At 51.5% G+C, this 18,513-nt stretch overlaps 1 protein-coding gene across 5 annotated transcripts; it reads left to right on the top strand.

Annotated features, from left to right (window-relative positions):
• The first annotated feature begins 320 nt into the window (after positions 1–320).
• On the top strand, positions 321–18,425 carry LOC132390357 (uncharacterized). Of its 5 annotated transcripts, XM_059962963.1 has the most exons (8): positions 321–409; positions 2,413–2,475; positions 4,228–4,290; positions 6,625–6,687; positions 8,020–8,216; positions 10,988–11,084; positions 14,200–14,381; positions 17,969–18,425. In XM_059962963.1, the coding sequence occupies exons 1-8, from the start codon at positions 376–378 to the stop codon at positions 17,969–17,971; spliced, it is 702 nt and encodes a 233-aa protein (XP_059818946.1). In that variant the 5' UTR covers positions 321–375; the 3' UTR covers positions 17,972–18,425. The 5 variants fall into 5 exon arrangements, with proteins under 5 accessions (XP_059818946.1, XP_059818948.1, XP_059818951.1 ...); XM_059962965.1 differs by lacking the exon at positions 4,228–4,290; XM_059962964.1 differs by lacking the exon at positions 2,413–2,475 and having other exon boundaries at positions 336–409.
• Positions 18,426–18,513: the final 88 nt, after the last annotated feature.

Genomic DNA, 18,513 nt, shown 5'->3' on the forward strand with positions numbered 1-18,513 from the left:
TCCTCTGGCTCCTACACCCCTCCACATCTGTGTCACCCCTCTGACTCCTACACCCCTCCCCATCTGTGTAAACCCCCTCTGGCTCCTACACCCTTCTCCATCCGTGTAAGCCCCTCTCGCTGCTACACCCCTCCCCATCTGTGTAACCCCTCTGACTCCCACACCCCTCCCCATCTGTGTAACCCCCTCTGACTCCTACACCCCTCCCCATCAGTGTAACGCCCTCTGACTCCAACACCCCTCTCCATCTGTGTAACCCCCCTCTCTCCTCCTACCCCATCATAGCTCAGCGAGAGGGTTTTCCAGACAAATCCAGGGATCGTTCTAACTGTGTTTTTTTCCACAGTCGGAGTTTCCCCTGAACAGGCTCAGGTGATGACAGTTTCCACGCAGGATGAACGATCAGCAGGTGAGAGGTATTGGCAGGCTCGTCCGTCCCACAGAGACACGTCCGCTTTTATAGAATCCTCCCCTTTTTAACAAACCCTGCTGGAGACTGCACCCTCCCCACCTCTGTTACTCCCACCATCTCCTACACCTCTTCCCAATACTATGATCCCCTCGGACACTACACCCGTCCCCATCTCTGTGACCCACCTCACCCTCTTCACATTGCTGTGATACTCCTCTGCTCCCTACACCTTCGCTGTCTCTGACGTCCCCTGTTCCTGCATCCGCTCCCTGTCTCTCATATCCCCTTGAACCTAATCCTCTACATGTCTCTCACCCTCTCTGTCCCTTCACATCGTCACATCTCTATTAGCACATCCGGTCCACACACTCCTCGGTCACTGTTTCTGAGACCCGACACCCCTTCCTGTGTCTGTGACCCTCCCTGGTCCCTGTACCCCTGCAGATCTCTGACCCACCGGCCCCTACACCACTCCCCATCTGTGTAAATCCTCTGACTCATACACCCTTCACCTTCTGTGTAACCCCCACTCACTCCTAAGCCCCTCCCCATCTGTGTAACCCCCTCTCACTCCTAAGCCCCTCCCCATCTGTGTAACCCCCTCTCACTCCTACACCCCTCCCCATCTGTGTAACCCCCTCTCGCTCCTACACCCCTCCACATCTGTGTAACCCCTCTGACTCCTACGCCCCTCCCCATCTGTGTAACCCCTCTGACTCTTAGACCCCTCCCCATCTCTGTAAACCCTCTGACTCTTTGACCCCTCCCCATCTGTGTAACCCCGTCTGGCTCCTACACCCCTCCCCATTTGTGTAACGCCCTCTGACTCCAATACCCCTCCCCATCTGTGTAACCCCGCCTGCTCCAACACCCCTCCCCATCTGTGTAACCCACTCTCGCTCCTACACCCCTCCACATCTGTGTAACCCCCTCTCACTCCTACACCACTCAAAATCTGTGTAACCCCCTCTCGCTCCTACACCCCTCCCCATCTGTGTAAACCCCTCTCGCTCCTACACCCCTCCCCATCTGTGTAACCCCGTCTGACTCCTACACCCCTCCCCATCTGTATAACCCCCTCTGGCTCCTACACCCCTCCCCATCTGTGTAACCCCCTCTGACTCCTACACCCCTCCCCATCTGTGTAACCCCTCTGACTCCTACACCCCTCCCCATCTGTGTAACCCCTCTCGCTCCCACACACCTCCCCATATGTGTAACCCTCTGGCTCCTACACCCCTCCCCATCTGTGTAACACCCTCTGGCTCCTACACCCCTCCCCAACTGTGTAACCCCTCTGACTCCCACACACCTCCCCATCTGTGTAACCCCTCTGACTCCTACACCCCTCCCCATCTGTGTAACCCCTCTCACTCCTACACCCCTCCCCATCTGTGTAACCCCTCTGACTCCTACACCCCTCCCCATCTGTGTAACCCCCTCTGGCTCCTACTCCCCTCCTCATCTGTGTAACCCCTCCTGCTCCAACACCCCTCCCCATCTGTGTAACCCCTCTGACTCCTACACCCCTCCCCATCTGTGTAACCCCTCTGACTCCAACACCCCTCCCCATCTGTGTAACCCCTCTGACTCCTACACCCCTCCCCATCTGTGTAACCCCCTCTGGCTCCTACACCCCTCCCCATCTGTGTAACCCCCTCTGACTCCTACACCCCTCCCCATCTGTGTAACCCCTCTGACTCCTACACCCCTCCCCATCTGTGTAACCCCTCTGACTCCTACACCCCTCCCCATCTGTGTAACCCCCTCTGACTCCTACACCCCTCCCCATCTGTGTAACCCCTCTGACTCCTACACCCCTCCCAATCTGTGTAACCCCCTCTGACTCCTACACCCCTCCCCATCAGTGTAACGCCCTCTGACTCCAACACCCCTCTCCATCTGTGTAACCCCCCTCTCTCCTCCTACCCCATCATAGCTCAGCGAGAGGGTTTTCCAGACAAATCCAGGGATCGTTCTAACTGTGTTTTTTTCCACAGTCGGAGTTTCCCCTGAACAGGCTCAGGTGATGACAGTTTCCACGCAGGATGAACGATCAGCAGGTGAGAGGTATTGGCAGGCTCGTCCGTCCCACAGAGACACGTCCGCTTTTATAGAATCCTCCCCTTTTTAACAAACCCTGCTGGAGACTGCACCCTCCCCACCTCTGTTACTCCCACCATCTCCTACACCTCTTCCCAATACTATGATCCCCTCGGACACTACACCCGTCCCCATCTCTGTGACCCACCTCACCCTCTTCACATTGCTGTGATACTCCTCTGCTCCCTACACCTTCGCTGTCTCTGACGTCCCCTGTTCCTGCATCCGCTCCCTGTCTCTCATATCCCCTTGAACCTAATCCTCTACATGTCTCTCACCATCTCTGTCCCTTCACATCGTCACATCTCTATTAGCACATCCGGTCCACACACTCCTCGGTCACTGTTTCTGAGACCCGACACCCCTTCCCGTGTCTGTGACCCTCCCTGGTCCCTGTACCCCTGCAGATCTCTGACCCACCGGCCCCTACACCACTCCCCATCTGTGTAAATCCTCTGACTCATACACCCCTCCCCATCTGTGTAACCCCTTCTCACTCCTAAGCCCCTCCCCATCTGTGTAACCCCCTCTCACTCCTAAGCCCCTCCCCATCTGTGTAACACCCTCTCACTCCTACACCCCTCCCCATCTGTGTAACCCCCTCTCGCTCCTACACCCCTCCCCATCTGTGTAACCCCTCTGACTCTTAGACCCCTCCCCATCTGTGTAACCCCGTCTGGCTCCTACACCCCTCCCCATTTGTGTAACGCCCTCTGACTCCAATACCCCTCCCCATCTGTGTAACCCCTCATGCTCCAACACCCCTCCCCATCTGTGTAACCCCCTCTCGCGCCCACACCCCTCCACATCTGTGTAACCCACTCTCGCTCCTACACCTCTCCACATCTGTGTAACCCCCTCTCACTCCTACACCACTCAAAATCTGTGTAACCCCCTCTCGCTCCTACACCCCTCCCCATCTGTGTAAACCCCTCTCGCTCCTACACCCCTCCCCATCTGTGTAACCCCGTCTGACTCCTACACCCCTCCCCATCTGTATAACCCCCTCTGGCTCCTACACCCCTCCCCATCTGTGTAACCCCCTCTGACTCCTACACCCCTCCCCATCTGTGTAACCCCCTCTGACTCCTACACCCCTCCCCATATGTGTAACACCCTCTGGCTCCTACACCCCTCCCCATCTGTGTAACACCCTCTGGCTCCTACACCCCTCCCCAACTGTGTAACCCCTCTGACTCCCACACACCTCCCCATCTGTGTAACCCCTCTGACTCCTACAACCCTCCCCATCTGTGTAACCCCTCTCACTCCTACACCCCTCCCCATCTGTGTAACCCCTCTGACTCCTACACCCCTCCCCATCTGTGTAACCCCCTCTGGCTCCTACTCCCCTCCTCATCTGTGTAACCCCTCCTGCTCCAAAACCCCTCCCCATCTGTGTAACCCCTCTGACTCCTACACCCCTCCCCATCTGTGTAACCCCTCTGACTCCAACACCCCTCCCCATCTGTGTAACCCCTCTGACTCCTACACCCCTCCCCATCTGTGTAACCCCCTCTGGCTCCTACACCCCTCCCCATCAGTGTAACCCCTCTGACTCCTACACCCCTCCCCATCTGTGTAACCCCCTCTGGCTCCTACACCCCTCCTCATCTGTGTAACCCCCCTCTCTCCTCCTATCCCATCATAGCTCAGCGAGAGGGTTTTCCAGACAAATCCAGGGATCGTTCTAACTGTGTTTTTTTCCACAGTCGGAGTTTCCCCTGAACAGACTCAGGTGATGACAGTTTCCACGCAGGATGAACGATCAGCAGGTGAGAGGTATTGGCAGGCTCGTCCGTCCCACAGAGACACGTCCGCTTTTATAGAATCCTCCCCTTTTTAACAAACCCTGCTGGAGACTGCACCCTCCCCACCTCTGTTACTCCCACTATCTCCTACACCTCTTCCCAATACTATGATCCCCTCGGACACTACACCCGTCCCCATCTCTGTGACCCACCTCACCCTCTTCACATTGCTATGATACTCCTCTGCTCCCTACACCTTCGCTGTCTCTGACGTCCCCTGTTCCTGCATCCGCTCCCTGTCTCTCATATCCCCTTGAACCTAATCCTCTACATGTCTCTCACCCTCTCTGTCCCTTCACATCGTCACATCTCTATTAGCACTTCCGGTCCACACACTCCTCGGTCACTGTTTCTGAGACCCGACACCCCTTCCCGTGTCTGTGACCCTCCCTGGTCCCTGTACCCCTGCAGATCTCTGACCCACCGGCCCCTACACCACTCCCCATCTGTGTAAATCCTCTGACTCATACACCCCTCCCCATCTGTGTAACCCCTTCTCACTCCTAAGCCCCTCCCCATCTGTGTAACACCCTCTCACTCCTACACCCCTCCCCATCTATGTAACTCCTCTGACTCCTACACCCCTCCACATCTGTGTAACCACGTCAGTCTCCTACAACCCTCCCCATCTGTGTAACCCCTCCTGCTCCAACACCCCTCCCCATCTGTGTAACCCCCTCTGGCACCTACAATATTCCACATCTGTGCAAACCCCACTCGCTCCTACACCCCTCCCCATCTGTGTAAACCGCACTCGCTCCTACACCCCTCCCCATCTGTGTAACCCCCTCAGGCACCTGTACCCCTCCCCATCTATGTAACCCCGTCTGGCTGCTACACCCCTCCCCATCTGTGTAACCCCCTCTGGCTCCTACACCCCTCCCCATCTGTGTAACCCCCTCTGGCTCCTACACCCCTCCCCATCTGTGTAACCCCCTCAGGCACCTGTACCCCTCCCCATCTATGTAACCCCGTCTGGCTGCTACACCCCATCTCATCTGTATAACCCCCCGCCTGCTCCGACAGCCGTTCCCATCTGTGTAACACCCCCTGCTCCTACACCCAGCCCATCTGTGTCACCCCTCTGGCTCCTAGACCCCTCCCCATCTGTGTAAACCCCTCTGGCTCCTAGACCCCTCCCCATCTGTGTAAAGCCCTGTGACTCCTACACCCCTCCCCATCTGTGTAACCCACTCTTGCTCCTACACTCCTCCCCATCTGTGTATCCCTACTGGTCCGATACCCCTCCCCATCTGTGTAACCCCTCTGGCTCCTACACACCTCCCCATCTGTGTAACCCCTCTGGCTCCTACACACCTCCCCATCTGTGTAAACCCTCTGACTCCTACACCCCTCCCCATCTGTGTAACCCCGTCTGACTCGTACACCCCTCCCCATCTGTGTAACCCCTCTGGCTCCTACACTCCTCCCCATCTGTGTAAACCCTCTGACTCCTACACCCCTCCCCATCTGTGTAACCCCGTCTGACTCGTACACCCCTCCCCATCTGTGTAACCCCCTCTGGCTCCTACACTCCTCCCCATCTGTGTAACCCCTCTGACTCCTACACCGCTCCCCATCTGTGTAAACCCTCTGACTCTTACACCCCGCCCCATCTGTGTAACCCCCTCTGACTCGTACACCCCTCCCCATCTGTGTAACCCCCTCTGACTCCTACACCCCTCCCCATCTGTGTAACCCCTCAGGCTCCTACACCCCTCCCCATCTGTGTAACCCCGTCTGACTCCTACACCCCACCCCATCTGTGTAACCCATCTGACTCCTACACCCCTCCCCATCTGTGTAACCCCGTCTTTCTCCTACACCCCACCCCATCTGTGTAACCCATCTGACTCCTACACCCCTCCCCATCTGTGTAACCCCCTCTGACTCCTACACCCCACCCCATCTGTGTAACCCCCTCTGGCTCCTACACCCCTCCCCATCAGTGTAACCCCCTCTGACTCCTACACCCCTCCCCATCAGTGTAACCCCTCTGACTCCTACACCCCTCCCCATCAGTGTAACCCATCTAACTCCGACACCCCTCCCCATCTGTGTAACCCCCTCTGACTCCTACACCCCTCCCCATCTGTGTAATCCCCTCTGCCCCTACACCCCTCCCCATCTGTGTAATCCCCTCTGCCCCTACACCCCTCCCCATCTGTGTAACTCCTCTGGCTCCTACACCCCTCCTCATCTGTGTAACCCCCCTCTCTCCTCCTATCCCATCATAGCTCAGCGAGAGGGTTTTCCAGACAAATCCAGGGATCGTTCTAACTGTGTTTTTTTCCACAGTCGCAGTTTCCCCTGAACAGGCTCAGGTGATGACAGTTTCCACGCAGGATGAACGATCAGCAGGTGAGAGGTATTGGCAGGCTCGTCCGTCCCACAGAGACACGTCCGCTTTTATAGAATCCTCCCCTTTTTAACAAACCCTGCTGGAGACTGCACCCTCCCCACCTCTGTTACTCCCACCATCTCCTACACCTCTTCCCAATACTATGATCCCCTCGGACACTACACCCGTCCCCATCTCTGTGACCCACCTCACCCTCTTCACATTGCTGTGATACTCCTCTGCTCTCTACACCTTCTCTGTCTCTGACGTCCCCTGTTCCCTCATCCGCACCGTCTCTGTCATCCACTCGTCCCTAATCCTCTCCCGGTCTCTGACATCTCCTTGTCCCTAATCCTCTCCCTGTCTCTGACATCCCCTGGTCCCTAATCCTCTCCCTGTCTCTGACATCCCCTCGTCCCTAATCCTCTCCCTGTCTCTGACATCCCCTGGTCCCTAATCCTCTCCCTGTCTCCGACATCCCCTCGTCCCTAATCCTCTCCCTTTCTCTGACATCCCCTGTTCCCTCATTCGCTCCGTCTCTCATATCCCCTGGAATCTAATCCTCTCCATGTCTCTCACCCTCTCTGTCCCTTCACCTCTTCACATCTCTATAAGCACTTCCGGTCCACACACTCCTCGGTCACTGTTTCTGAGACCCTACACCCCTTCCCGTGTCTGTGACCCTCCCTGGTCCCTGTACCCCTCCAGATCTCTGACCCACCGGCCCCTGCAACCTACCCCTTCTCTGTGACCCTCTCACCCCTACACCCAACCTCAAGTCCTGATTTCTTCAGCGTCTACACCCCTCCTTGTCTCAGTGACCACTTCTGACCCCGCCACCACTCCCCATCTCCGTGCCCTCCTCCGATACCTAAAACCCTCCCCACCTCTGTGACTCCCTCCGGCCCACCAACTACTCCTCGACCCCCACTGAAGTACGCTCGTTCCTGACTGTGTGAAACCCTCAGGTCCGAACAACTCCTCCATCTCTCTGACTTTCTCCCTTTCTTTCACCCTCGCTTTCTCCCTCCCACTCTCTCTTTCACTTGTCTTCTCTCTGTGCCTTCCATTCCCTCTGTTGTGCCAGTGGTAGGGAGTCTGGGTGAGCACGATTGAAGAGTCGGGAGTGCAGAGGTCACAGACAGGAGGCGTTGGGGAGGAATGGTGAGAGAGACAATCACTGACCTCCCATCGAAGAGATTTAAAGTTCTTCGGGGTAGGCATGCCTCAGAGTGGAGCAGCAAATCAGAGTCTCTCTGTCGACACCACTAGCCCAGAGTATGTCCGTCTTCACCCTCTTTGTCGACGCTCACTTTGTGTGAAGCATTAACCAGCTTTCTGTCTGTCCACAGCTAGCGGTTTCCTCTCATTGATCAGTCTTTTGGAGCAGACCGTCTACACCTCTGTTGGGAGAAACCTCACCCTACAATGTTCTTTCCGTGGAAACCCTAACTTTCACTGCACCTGGTTGTGGCAGGACCCGCAGGGAAGAGTTATCATCAGTCGTATGACTTTGAGCAGTAACACCATAATTACCACGGAACTGAGGGTAATCTAATATTGTCATAGGGTTAGAGTCAATCTTGTTAAGAGTATCTACTTCATTCATTATTACACATGTAAGAGAAAATTGTGTGGTGAGTTGGTCAAGGTGTCACATGCAACAAAAAACCCATTAGACAATAAGAAATAGGAGCAAATTAGGCCATTCAGCCCATCGAGTTGTCCACCATTTCATGTGTGATCCGTTTTCCCTCAATCTCATTCTCCTGTCTTCTCCCTGTAATCTTTCACATCGTGACTGCTGAAGAACTCAATTTCACAGATTCACCACCATCTGGCCAAAGAGGTTCCAGATCTCTATTCGGAATGGCCATCCCTCTGTTCTGAGGCTGTGTCCTCTGGTCTTAGACTTCCCCACCACAGGAAACATCCTCTCAAACTAGGCCTTTGAATATTCAATGAGATCCCCCTCACTTTCCTGAATTCCAGTGAATACAGGCCAGGAGCCATCAACTGCCCCACATGATAACCCTTTCAGATTCAGATTCAGATTACTGTCATTTATAAACCACAAATACAATGCAGTTGAAAAACGAGACAACGTTCTCTGGAATGGTATCACGATAAAGCACAAAAAAGACCACACAAGAAAAACCACATAATGTTTGGTAATCCCCAATCCAGCGTCCGGAGAGGCTGCTGCATATCGATATCGCGCTACCGTCTTAGCACGTTCCCCAGAAAGGAGCTACAAACCCATCAGACAAACTTAAAGCTACAAGACCTACACAAAGCCAGATAGTTACATATAGTTATAGTTAACACATAGTCTCAACAGTGCAGACAATACCATGATTGATAAAAGACTAACTGACACAGACCACATAATTATAACACATAGTTTCAACAATGCCAAGCAATACCTTAATCTGATGAAGAGCAGTCCATGGCGCGGTTTAACTCACTCCCGGAATTACGCTTGTAAACCTCCTCTGAACCCTCTTGAATGTCAGCACATCCTTTCATAGAGAAGGGGCCCCAAACTGCTCACAATATTCCATAGGATAAATGCCTCAACATTAATCCTTGTTTTATATTCTAGTCCTCTTGAAATGAAGGCTAACATTGCATTTGCCTTCGTCACCACTGACCCAACCTGCAAGTTAACCTTTAGTGAATTCTATACAAGGACTACGAAGTCCCCTTGCACCTCAGATTTTTAAAAATTCCTATCCATTTAGAAAGTAGTCTACACTCATACTCCTGCTACCAAAGTGCGTAACCATACACGTCCCAAAACTGTATTCTATTCACAACTTCTTTTCCCATTCTTCTCGTCTGTCCTCGTCCCTCTGCAGCCGCAGTGTTTCCTCAACACTACTGACCCCTTCACCTATCCTCATATCGTCTACAAACTTAGCTCCAAAGCCCTCAGCTTTCATTCAAATCATTCACATAAAATGGAGCACTGACCACTCGGGATTTCCACTAGTCACCAGCAGCCCACCAGAAGAGGCCTCCTTTGCTCCCACTCTTTGCCTTCTGCCAATCAGCCGATCCAGCTATCCATTTTAGTAACTTTTCTATAGTACCTCGGGCTGTTATATTGTTAAACAATCCCAAATGCTGTACCTAGTCAACGGCCTTTTGAATATCCAGGTACACAACCTCCACTGATTCTTCTTTGTCTATCCTGCTTGTTATTTCCTTAAAGAATTCCTACAGCTTTCTCAGGCAACGTGTTAAGGAAACTATGCGGACTGGCCAATTTTGTCACGTACCTGGAAGTGTCCCGAAACCTCATCCATCACAATGGACTCCAACATCTTCCCAAACACTGAGGCAGACTAACAGACGTGTAATTTTCCTTCCTTCTGCCTCCCTCCCTTCTTGAAAAGCGGAGCGACATTTCCAAATTTCCACTCCTCAAGAACTATGCCAGGATCTGGTGATTCTCAAAAGATTTTTACTAATGCCTTGTTAAAATATTCAATAATTATAAGAATAAAGATGTGGAAGAAAATTGCATAAATCTATCATGTATTTATAATTTAAACAGTATTATAAATTGTCGTTGAAAGTGTTACTCTCCCTGATTTTTGGGACAGTAGTGTAGTGGTTAGTGTCAGGTCATTCCAGCGCCAGTGACCCAGGTTCAATTCCCGCCACCGTCTGTAAGGAGATTGTACCTTCTCCCTGTGACTGTGTGGTTCTCCTCTGGGTGCTCTGGTTGTCTCCCACGTTCCAAAGCAGCATGGGTCAGTAGGTGAATTGGTGACACGGGTGTAATGGGACAGAGTGGGCCCCTTGGGCCGAAAGGAACTGTTACTGCACTGATTCTCTTTTTAAAAAAGACACCATTCCCATTCTCCACATTCCTGTTAACACCCCACAGTCTCCACCCATCAGTCCCTCCCCCCAGATGCTGGGATCACAACCAGTCTCCAGAGCTGGCTGACAGCGGCTGTACCCACCGCACCATTGACAACAACGTGTCCTGATAAGGAGAGGTCGGACTGTCGTGGTGGGTGTGTGTCTGTTGACTCTGAAGACTGGGAGGGGTCTTCAACACAATAAGGTCCCTCAGGGGTCTCGACAGGGTGGGAATAGGGACAAAAGGTGTGATGAGGGTGATGAAACGAGACGGTGCAGAAGATAATTCATAAGGATGTTGGTGTAACTGGGAGACTTGAGTTATAAGGAGCACAGGGTACGCAGAGAAAGAGACAGACTGACCATCACCTATAGACATTAGACACGGGAATGGATTTAGGCCAATCAGCCAGTTCACCCTCTCTCTCCTGTTCATGTCCACAGATCCCCTCAATCAATCATTGGCATTTCGGAGATTACTTATGCCGGGCATGGAATGAACATACAACAGTGGAGGGAGTCATGCACGTTCGTTATGAAGGTACACATCTGACTAATCCTGCTCCTCTTCCGGCTGGGCAGATCCGAGATGAACCCGGCACATTTCTCTATCTCACCTCTATGTCTCTCTCACTCACTCATGTCAGAGAAACCTGTGTGTGGGTTAGTCACGGTGTGACATGCAACAAAAAACGATAAGATCATAAGATATGCAATGCCTTTACAAAGCAGCCACACACACCCCTCCCCGGAAGTTTTCACATTTTATTGTTTTACAACATTGAATCACAGTCGATTTAATTGGGGCAACACACGAAATGCTGGTGGAACGCAGCAGGCCAGGCAGCATCTTCGGGAGAAGTGCTGTCGACGTTACTACGATCAATTGAACCCCCTTGACTACACACACGTGATCACCATTTAACTAATTATGTGACTTCTGAGACCAATTGGCTGCACCAGTGATGATTTGTCATCAGAAGTAAAGTCAGGACGACGAAAGTTTTCGACCCAAAATGTCGACTTCTCCCTATAGATGCTGCCTGGCCTGCTGCGTTTCACCAGCATTTTGTGTGTGTTGCTTGAATTTCCAGCATCTGCAGATTTCCTCGTGTTTGCAGATTTAATTGGGCTTGTTTTGACTCTGATCGACAGGAAAAGACTCTCGTGTCAAAGTGAAAACAGATCTCGACAATGTGATCGACATTATTTCCAAATGTAAAACACAAAATACTTGATTGCATGAGTAACCACCTTTAATATGACAAACCAAATCATCACTGGTGCAGCCAATTGGTCTCAGAAGTCACATAATTAGTTAAATGGAGATCACCAGTGCGCAGTCAAGGGGTTTCAACTGATTGTAGTAAAAATACACCTATAGCTGGAAAGTTCAACTGCTGGTGAGTCAGTATCCTGGCAAAAACTACACAGTGAAGACAAAAGAACACTCCAAACAATTCCACGAGAAGGTTATTGAAAAGCACAAATCAGAAGAGAGATGCAAGAAAATTTTACACTTCATTAAATGTCCCTTAGAGTACGGTTAAGTCAGTCATGAAGAAATGGGAAGAAAATGTCACAGCTGCAAATCTGCCTCGAGCAGGCCATCCACAAAAACTGAGTGACCGTGCAAGAAGGGGCTAGTGATGGAGGCCAAGAGACTTCGAGGTGTAACAAGCTTCAGTGGCTGAGATGGGAGAGACTGCGCATACAACAACTGTTGCCCGGGTGCTTCAAGAGTCACAGCTTTACGGGAGAGTGGCAAAGAGAAGGCCAATGTTGGAAATAAAACCCTCATGAAATCTCAGCTAGTTTTGCCGGGAAGCATAAGGGAGACCCTGAAGTCAGCTGGAAGAAGGTTCTATGGTTGATGAAACAAAAAATTGAGCTCTTTGGCCATCAGACTAAATGCTATGGTTGGCGTAAGCCAATCACCTAACATCATGAAAAACGCACCATCCCTACCGTGAAGCGTGGTGGTGACTGCATCACGCTGTGGGGAGGCTTCACTGCAGCAGACTCTGGAAGGCTTGTGAAGACAGAGGGTAGAATGAATGCAGGAAAATCCTGGAGGAAAACCTGGTGCCGTCTGCAAGAGAACTGCAACTTGGAAAAAGACAATGACCCCAATCATAAAGCCAAAGATACACAGGAATAGATTAAAAACAACAAAGTTAATGTCCTGGAGTGGCCAAGTCAGAGTCCAGACCTCAATCCAATTGAGAATTTGTGGCCAGACTTGAAAAGAGCTGTTCACTCACAATCCCCATGCAGTGTGACAGAGTTTGAGCAATTTTGTGAAGAAGAATGGGGGAAAATTGCAGTGTCCAGACGTGCAAAGTTGACGGAGACCCATCCACACGGACTCAGGCCTATAATTGCTGCCAACAGTGCATCTACTAAATACTGACTTGAGCGGCTGAGTAATTATGCTGTCAATTATTTTGTATTTAATGATACCAATAGATTTAGACCAATTTGTAGAAAATCGGTCTAATTGATTAAAAAAATGAATCTTTTCTGATGATTGAAAAAAGCCACGTTAAATCCACTGTGATTCAATGTTGTAAAACAATAAAACACGGGAACTTCTGAGGGAGGTGAATACTTGTTATAAGCACTGATTCATTTTCCCTCTCAACCCCATTCTCCTGCCTTCTCCCCGTAATCTCATGAACCTCCTCTGAGCCATCTCTAGTGTCTCTGTCTCCTTTCAGACACTTTTGCTCTGACCTGTGTTCCTCCCTGTCCAGACGCTGACTGACCTGCTGGGTGTTTCCAACAGGAAAGGAATAACTTCCAAACACAGTACAGGGATCGTTCTCACTGACTTTTCTTTCCACAGATCCTTGCCCAGAGCCCTCACACCAGTCTGAGGTGACCACAGATTCCCCTCCGAGCACACAGGTAGCAGATGAGAGACGTTGGGATGCTAGGCCCTCTCATAGTGACTTGTCTGGTCCCAGAGAACCCTTCCCTGACTATGTAATCCCCTCTGGCTGCTACACCTCTCCATGTCTCTGTGACCCTCTCCAGGTCCAATGTCTCTCCCCATCTCTGTGACTCGTTTTGTTTTCATAACCCTTCAAACTCCTACACCAATCCCCACCTCTGTAACCCACACCCACCCCATTTATCAATCGGGGAAAACTGCTGGGGCGGTTAAGAAGATGTAAGGTGTGTTGGGTCTATTTAATCAGGGGATTGAGTTCCAGAGCTGTGAGGTAATGCTGCAACGTAATGAAACTCTGGTTAAAGCGCACATGGAGTTTTGTAACACACAAGATGCTGGAGGAACTCCGCAGGTCAGGCAGCATCTATGGAAAAGAGTACAGTCCACATTTTGGGCCAGGACCCCTCCTCAGGACAGGAGGAAAAAGAAGATGAAGATTCAGAGCTGGGGTGGGGGGAGGGAGGAGGAAGATTTTTTTTACAGAGTGGAATACACTGCCGGGGTGGTGGCAGAAGCCACTTAGATACATGAGGGATATTTAAGAGACTCTTGGCTAAGCTCATGTATAACAGAAAGATGGAGGCCATGTGCTAAGGAAAGGTTCGATCTCCAAAGATCACGGGTTCACATTTCACCTCCTCCAATTCTGAGCATCTGGGACATTTCCCTCAATAACCACGAGTTATGTCTTTTCTATTAGGTGAGAAAGCACGGAGTGGAGGCAAGACAGGAACATTCTCCGGCACTCCTGTAATCATTGCCGTAATCATTGCTATTTACTTCCTGCTGCTGATCATTGTACTGGTGGCGAGGTGCAAAGGAGATTCTGCAGACACTGGAAATCCAGAGGAACCGGCACAAAAGGCTGGAGGAACTCAGCAGGTCAGGAGGCGTCTATGCAGAGGAATGGAGTTGAGGTTTCAGGCTGAGAAAGGGAAGGATGACGAGTGCCAGAGGGAGCTGATAGATAGTGAGGGGACGAGAAAGGGTAAGAGAGGAGTCAGTATGGGCAACAGAAAAAGAGATGAAGAAGAGAGGGGGCAAATTACATGAAGCTGGAGAAATCGATGTTCACGTCATCGGGTTGGAGGCTATCCAGATGGAATATGAGGTGTTACCCCTCCAGCCTGAGAGTGGCCTTACCCTAGCAGTGGAGGAGGCCAGGGAACAACAAAGGGAATGGGAAGTGGAATTAAAGTGCTGGGCCACCAAGAAAGCAAGCCTTTTGCGGGAGACGGATCGAAGGTACTCGGTAAAGTGGTCCTCCAATCGACATTGGGCCTCACCGATGCAGAGGAGGCTGCACCAGGAGCATCACAACCCGTGTCTGACCCCAGCAAACTCACCTCTTACAGGGGTAAATGCCTGGAGTGAGATCAGTGGGGAGAGACGAGTGGACGGGGAGTCTCACACAGAGCGATCGCTGTGGGGAGTGGTGGGGGGGAGGGTGTGAAGGAACAATGTGCTCAGTGGTTGAAGATGATGTAGATTACAGAGAATGATGTGGAGGGAGGCTCGTGGGGTGGAGGGACAACGGGAACCCGATCCCCATTATGGTGGCGGGAAGATGTGTGAGAAACGGAGGAGATGTGGTGTGGACAGCTTGGAAAGGAACCCTGTTCCGTGACTTGTCGGATGTTCTGGAATTGAAAGCCTCATCTGAAAACAGACGTAATGGAGATGGTGGAGCTGAGAAAAGCTAATAACGTTTTTACAAGAGAGGGTGGGAAGAGGTATAGTGAAGGGTACTGCGAGAGAGTGAGCAGGTTTGTAAAAGACATCAGTAGATATTCTGCCTCCAGAGACTGATAAAGTGGGAGGAGCTGAAAGAGAGACTCCGGCTGATGTATTGCTGCTAGAGGACAGTCAGAGTAGGTATAATCACATTAACACACCGTCCCATCACAGACCCCGGGATCAGACACACCGTCCCATCACACACCCCCCAGGATCAGACACACTGTCCCATCACACCCCCCCCAGGGTCAGACACACTGTCCCAACACACACTCCCAGGATCAGACACACCGTCCCATCACACAACCCTCAGGGTCAGACACACTTTTCCAACACACACTCCCAGGATCAGACACACTGTCCCAACACACACTCCCAGGATCAGACAAACTGTCCCAACACACACTCAGAGACAGGGTGAAGCTCCCTCTACACTGACCCATCACACACTGAGAGACAGGAAGCTCCCTCTACACTGACCCATCACACACTGAGAGACAGGGTGAAGCTCCCTCTACACTGACACATCACACACTCAGAGACAGGGTGAAGCTCCCTCTACACTGACCCATCACACACTGAGAGACAGGGTGAAGCTCCCTCTACACTGACCCATCACACACTGAGAGACAGGGTGAAACTCCCTCTACACTGACCCATCACACACTCAGAGACAGGGTGAAGCTCCCTCTACACTGACCCATCACACACTGAGAGACAGGGTGAAGCTCCCTCTACACTGACCCATCACACACTGAGAGACAGGGTGAAGCTCCCTCGACACTGACCCATCACACACTCAGAGACAGGGTGAAGCTCCCTCGACACTGACCCATCACACACTCAGAGGGTGAAGCTCCCTCAACACTGACCCATCACACACTCAGAGGGTGAAGCTCCCTCGACACTGACCCATCACACACTCAGAGACAGGGTGAAGCTCCCTCTACACTGACCCATCACACACTGAGAGACAGGGTGAAGCTCCCTCTACACTGACCCATCACACACTGAGAGACAGGGTGAAGCTCCCTCGACACTGACCCATCACACACTCAGAGACAGGGTGAAGCTCCCTCGACACTGACCCATCACACACTCAGAGGGTGAAGCTCCCTCAACACTGACCCATCACACACTCAGAGGGTGAAGCTCCCTCGACACTGACCCATCACACACTCAGAGACAGGGTGAAGCTCCCTCTACACTGACCCATCACACACTGAGAGACAGGGTGAAGCTCCCTCTACACTGACCCATCACACACTCAGAGACAGGGTGAAGCTCCCTCTACACTGACCCATCACACACTGAGAGACAGGGTGAAGCTCCCTTTACACTGACCCATCACACACTCAGAGACAGGGTGAAGCTCCCTCTACACTGACCCATCACACACTGAGAGACAGGAAGCTCCCTCTACACTGACCCATCACACACTCAGAGACAGGGTGAAGCTCCCTCGACATTGACCCATCACACACTGAGAGACAGGGTGAAGCTCCCTCGACACTGACCCATCACACACTGAGAGACAGGGTGAAGCTCCCTCAACACTGACCCATCACACACTCAGAGAGGGTGAAGCTCCCTCGACACTGACCCATCACACACTCAGAGAGGGTGAAGCTCCCTCGACACTGACCCATCACACACACAGAGAGGGTGAAACTCCCTCTACACTGACCCATCACACACTCAGAGACAGGGTGAAACTCCCTCGACACTGACCCATCACACACTGAGAGACAGTGTGAAGCTCCCTCTACACTGACCCATCACACACTGAGAGACAGGGTGAAACTCCCTCGACACTGACCCATCACACACTGAGAGACAGTGTGAAGCTCCCTCTACACTGACCCATCACACACTGAGAGACAGGGTGAAGCTCCCTCAACACTGACCCATCTCACACTCAGAGACAGGGTGAAACTCCCTCGACACTGACCCATCACACACTCAGAGACAGGGTGAAACTCCCTCTACACTGACCCATCACACACTGAGAGACAGGGTGAAGCTCCCTCTACACTGACCCATCACACACTCAGAGACAGGGTGAAGCTCCCTCTACACTGACCCATCACACACTCAGAGACAGGCTGAAGCTCCCTCTACACTGACCCATCACACACTGAGAGACAGGGTGAAGCTCCCTCTACACTGACCCATCACACACTGAGAGACAGGGTGAAGCTCCCTCTACACTGACCCATCACACACTGAGAGACAGGGTGAAGCTCCCTCTACACTGACCCATCACACACTCAGAGACAGGGTGAAGCTCCCTCGACACTGACCCATCACACACTCAGAGACAGGGTGAAGCTCCCTCGACACTGACCCATCACACACTGAGAGACAGGGTGAAACTCCCTCTACACTGACCCATCACACACTCAGAGACAGGGTGAAGCTCCCTCTACACTGACCCATCACACACTCAGAGACAGGGTGAAGCTCCCTCTACACTGACCCATCACACACTGAGAGACAGGGTGAAGCTCCCTCAACACTGACCCATCACACACTCAGAGAGGGTGAAGCTCCCTCTACACTGACCCATCACACACTGAGAGACAGGGTGAAGCTCCCTCTACACTGACCCATCACACACTCAGAGACAGGGTGAAGCTCCCTCTACACTGACACATCACACACTCAGAGACAGGGTGAAGCTCTCCGAGTTTGTATAATTTATCAATTTCCTTCTCTTTCTTCATTCAAAGTGAAATTGGAATTCGACACGTTTTGACCTCACTTTTGAAAAAGCCTTGACTTAAAATGTTGTGGAAAATGAAGGGCTCGTTGATCTTGACTGCGCTTGGACTTGAACCTGGGAAATAATTTGTGGGATCGCTGCTGGTGGGAATGATTGAACAGTGTGTGAACAGCTACCCTGACATCGACTGGAGGAGACATGGTTCCAAACTCTGGAATCCATTGTTGGATTGTGCTGTAGAATGGCTGCTTTTCCTGTAGTTTAAATTTCTTCTGCTTATTTGTATTTTTAGATACTCATCATATCAATGTTATAGTTTAGTGAGCTTTCCAGTGCCTTCAGTGCACCTGCATCTTTCTGAAAACTAACTAGTTTTACTGGCCGGTATTGAATTACTCGAACAGAGGCAATCTCATTGGTTAATTTAAACAATGAAATGTATGCTGTCAGTAGTCTGGTATAAGAAGACCAGAACATATTCTTTTATGGTTTCTTTTCTTTTTGCTCTTTATTTTTCTTTGTTCTTGTAACACTTAATAAAAGAATCAGAAG

The sequence above is a fragment of the Hypanus sabinus genome, unplaced genomic scaffold (genome assembly GCF_030144855.1).
Source record: "Hypanus sabinus isolate sHypSab1 unplaced genomic scaffold, sHypSab1.hap1 scaffold_879, whole genome shotgun sequence".
NCBI classification, from domain to species: domain Eukaryota; kingdom Metazoa; phylum Chordata; class Chondrichthyes; order Myliobatiformes; family Dasyatidae; genus Hypanus; species Hypanus sabinus.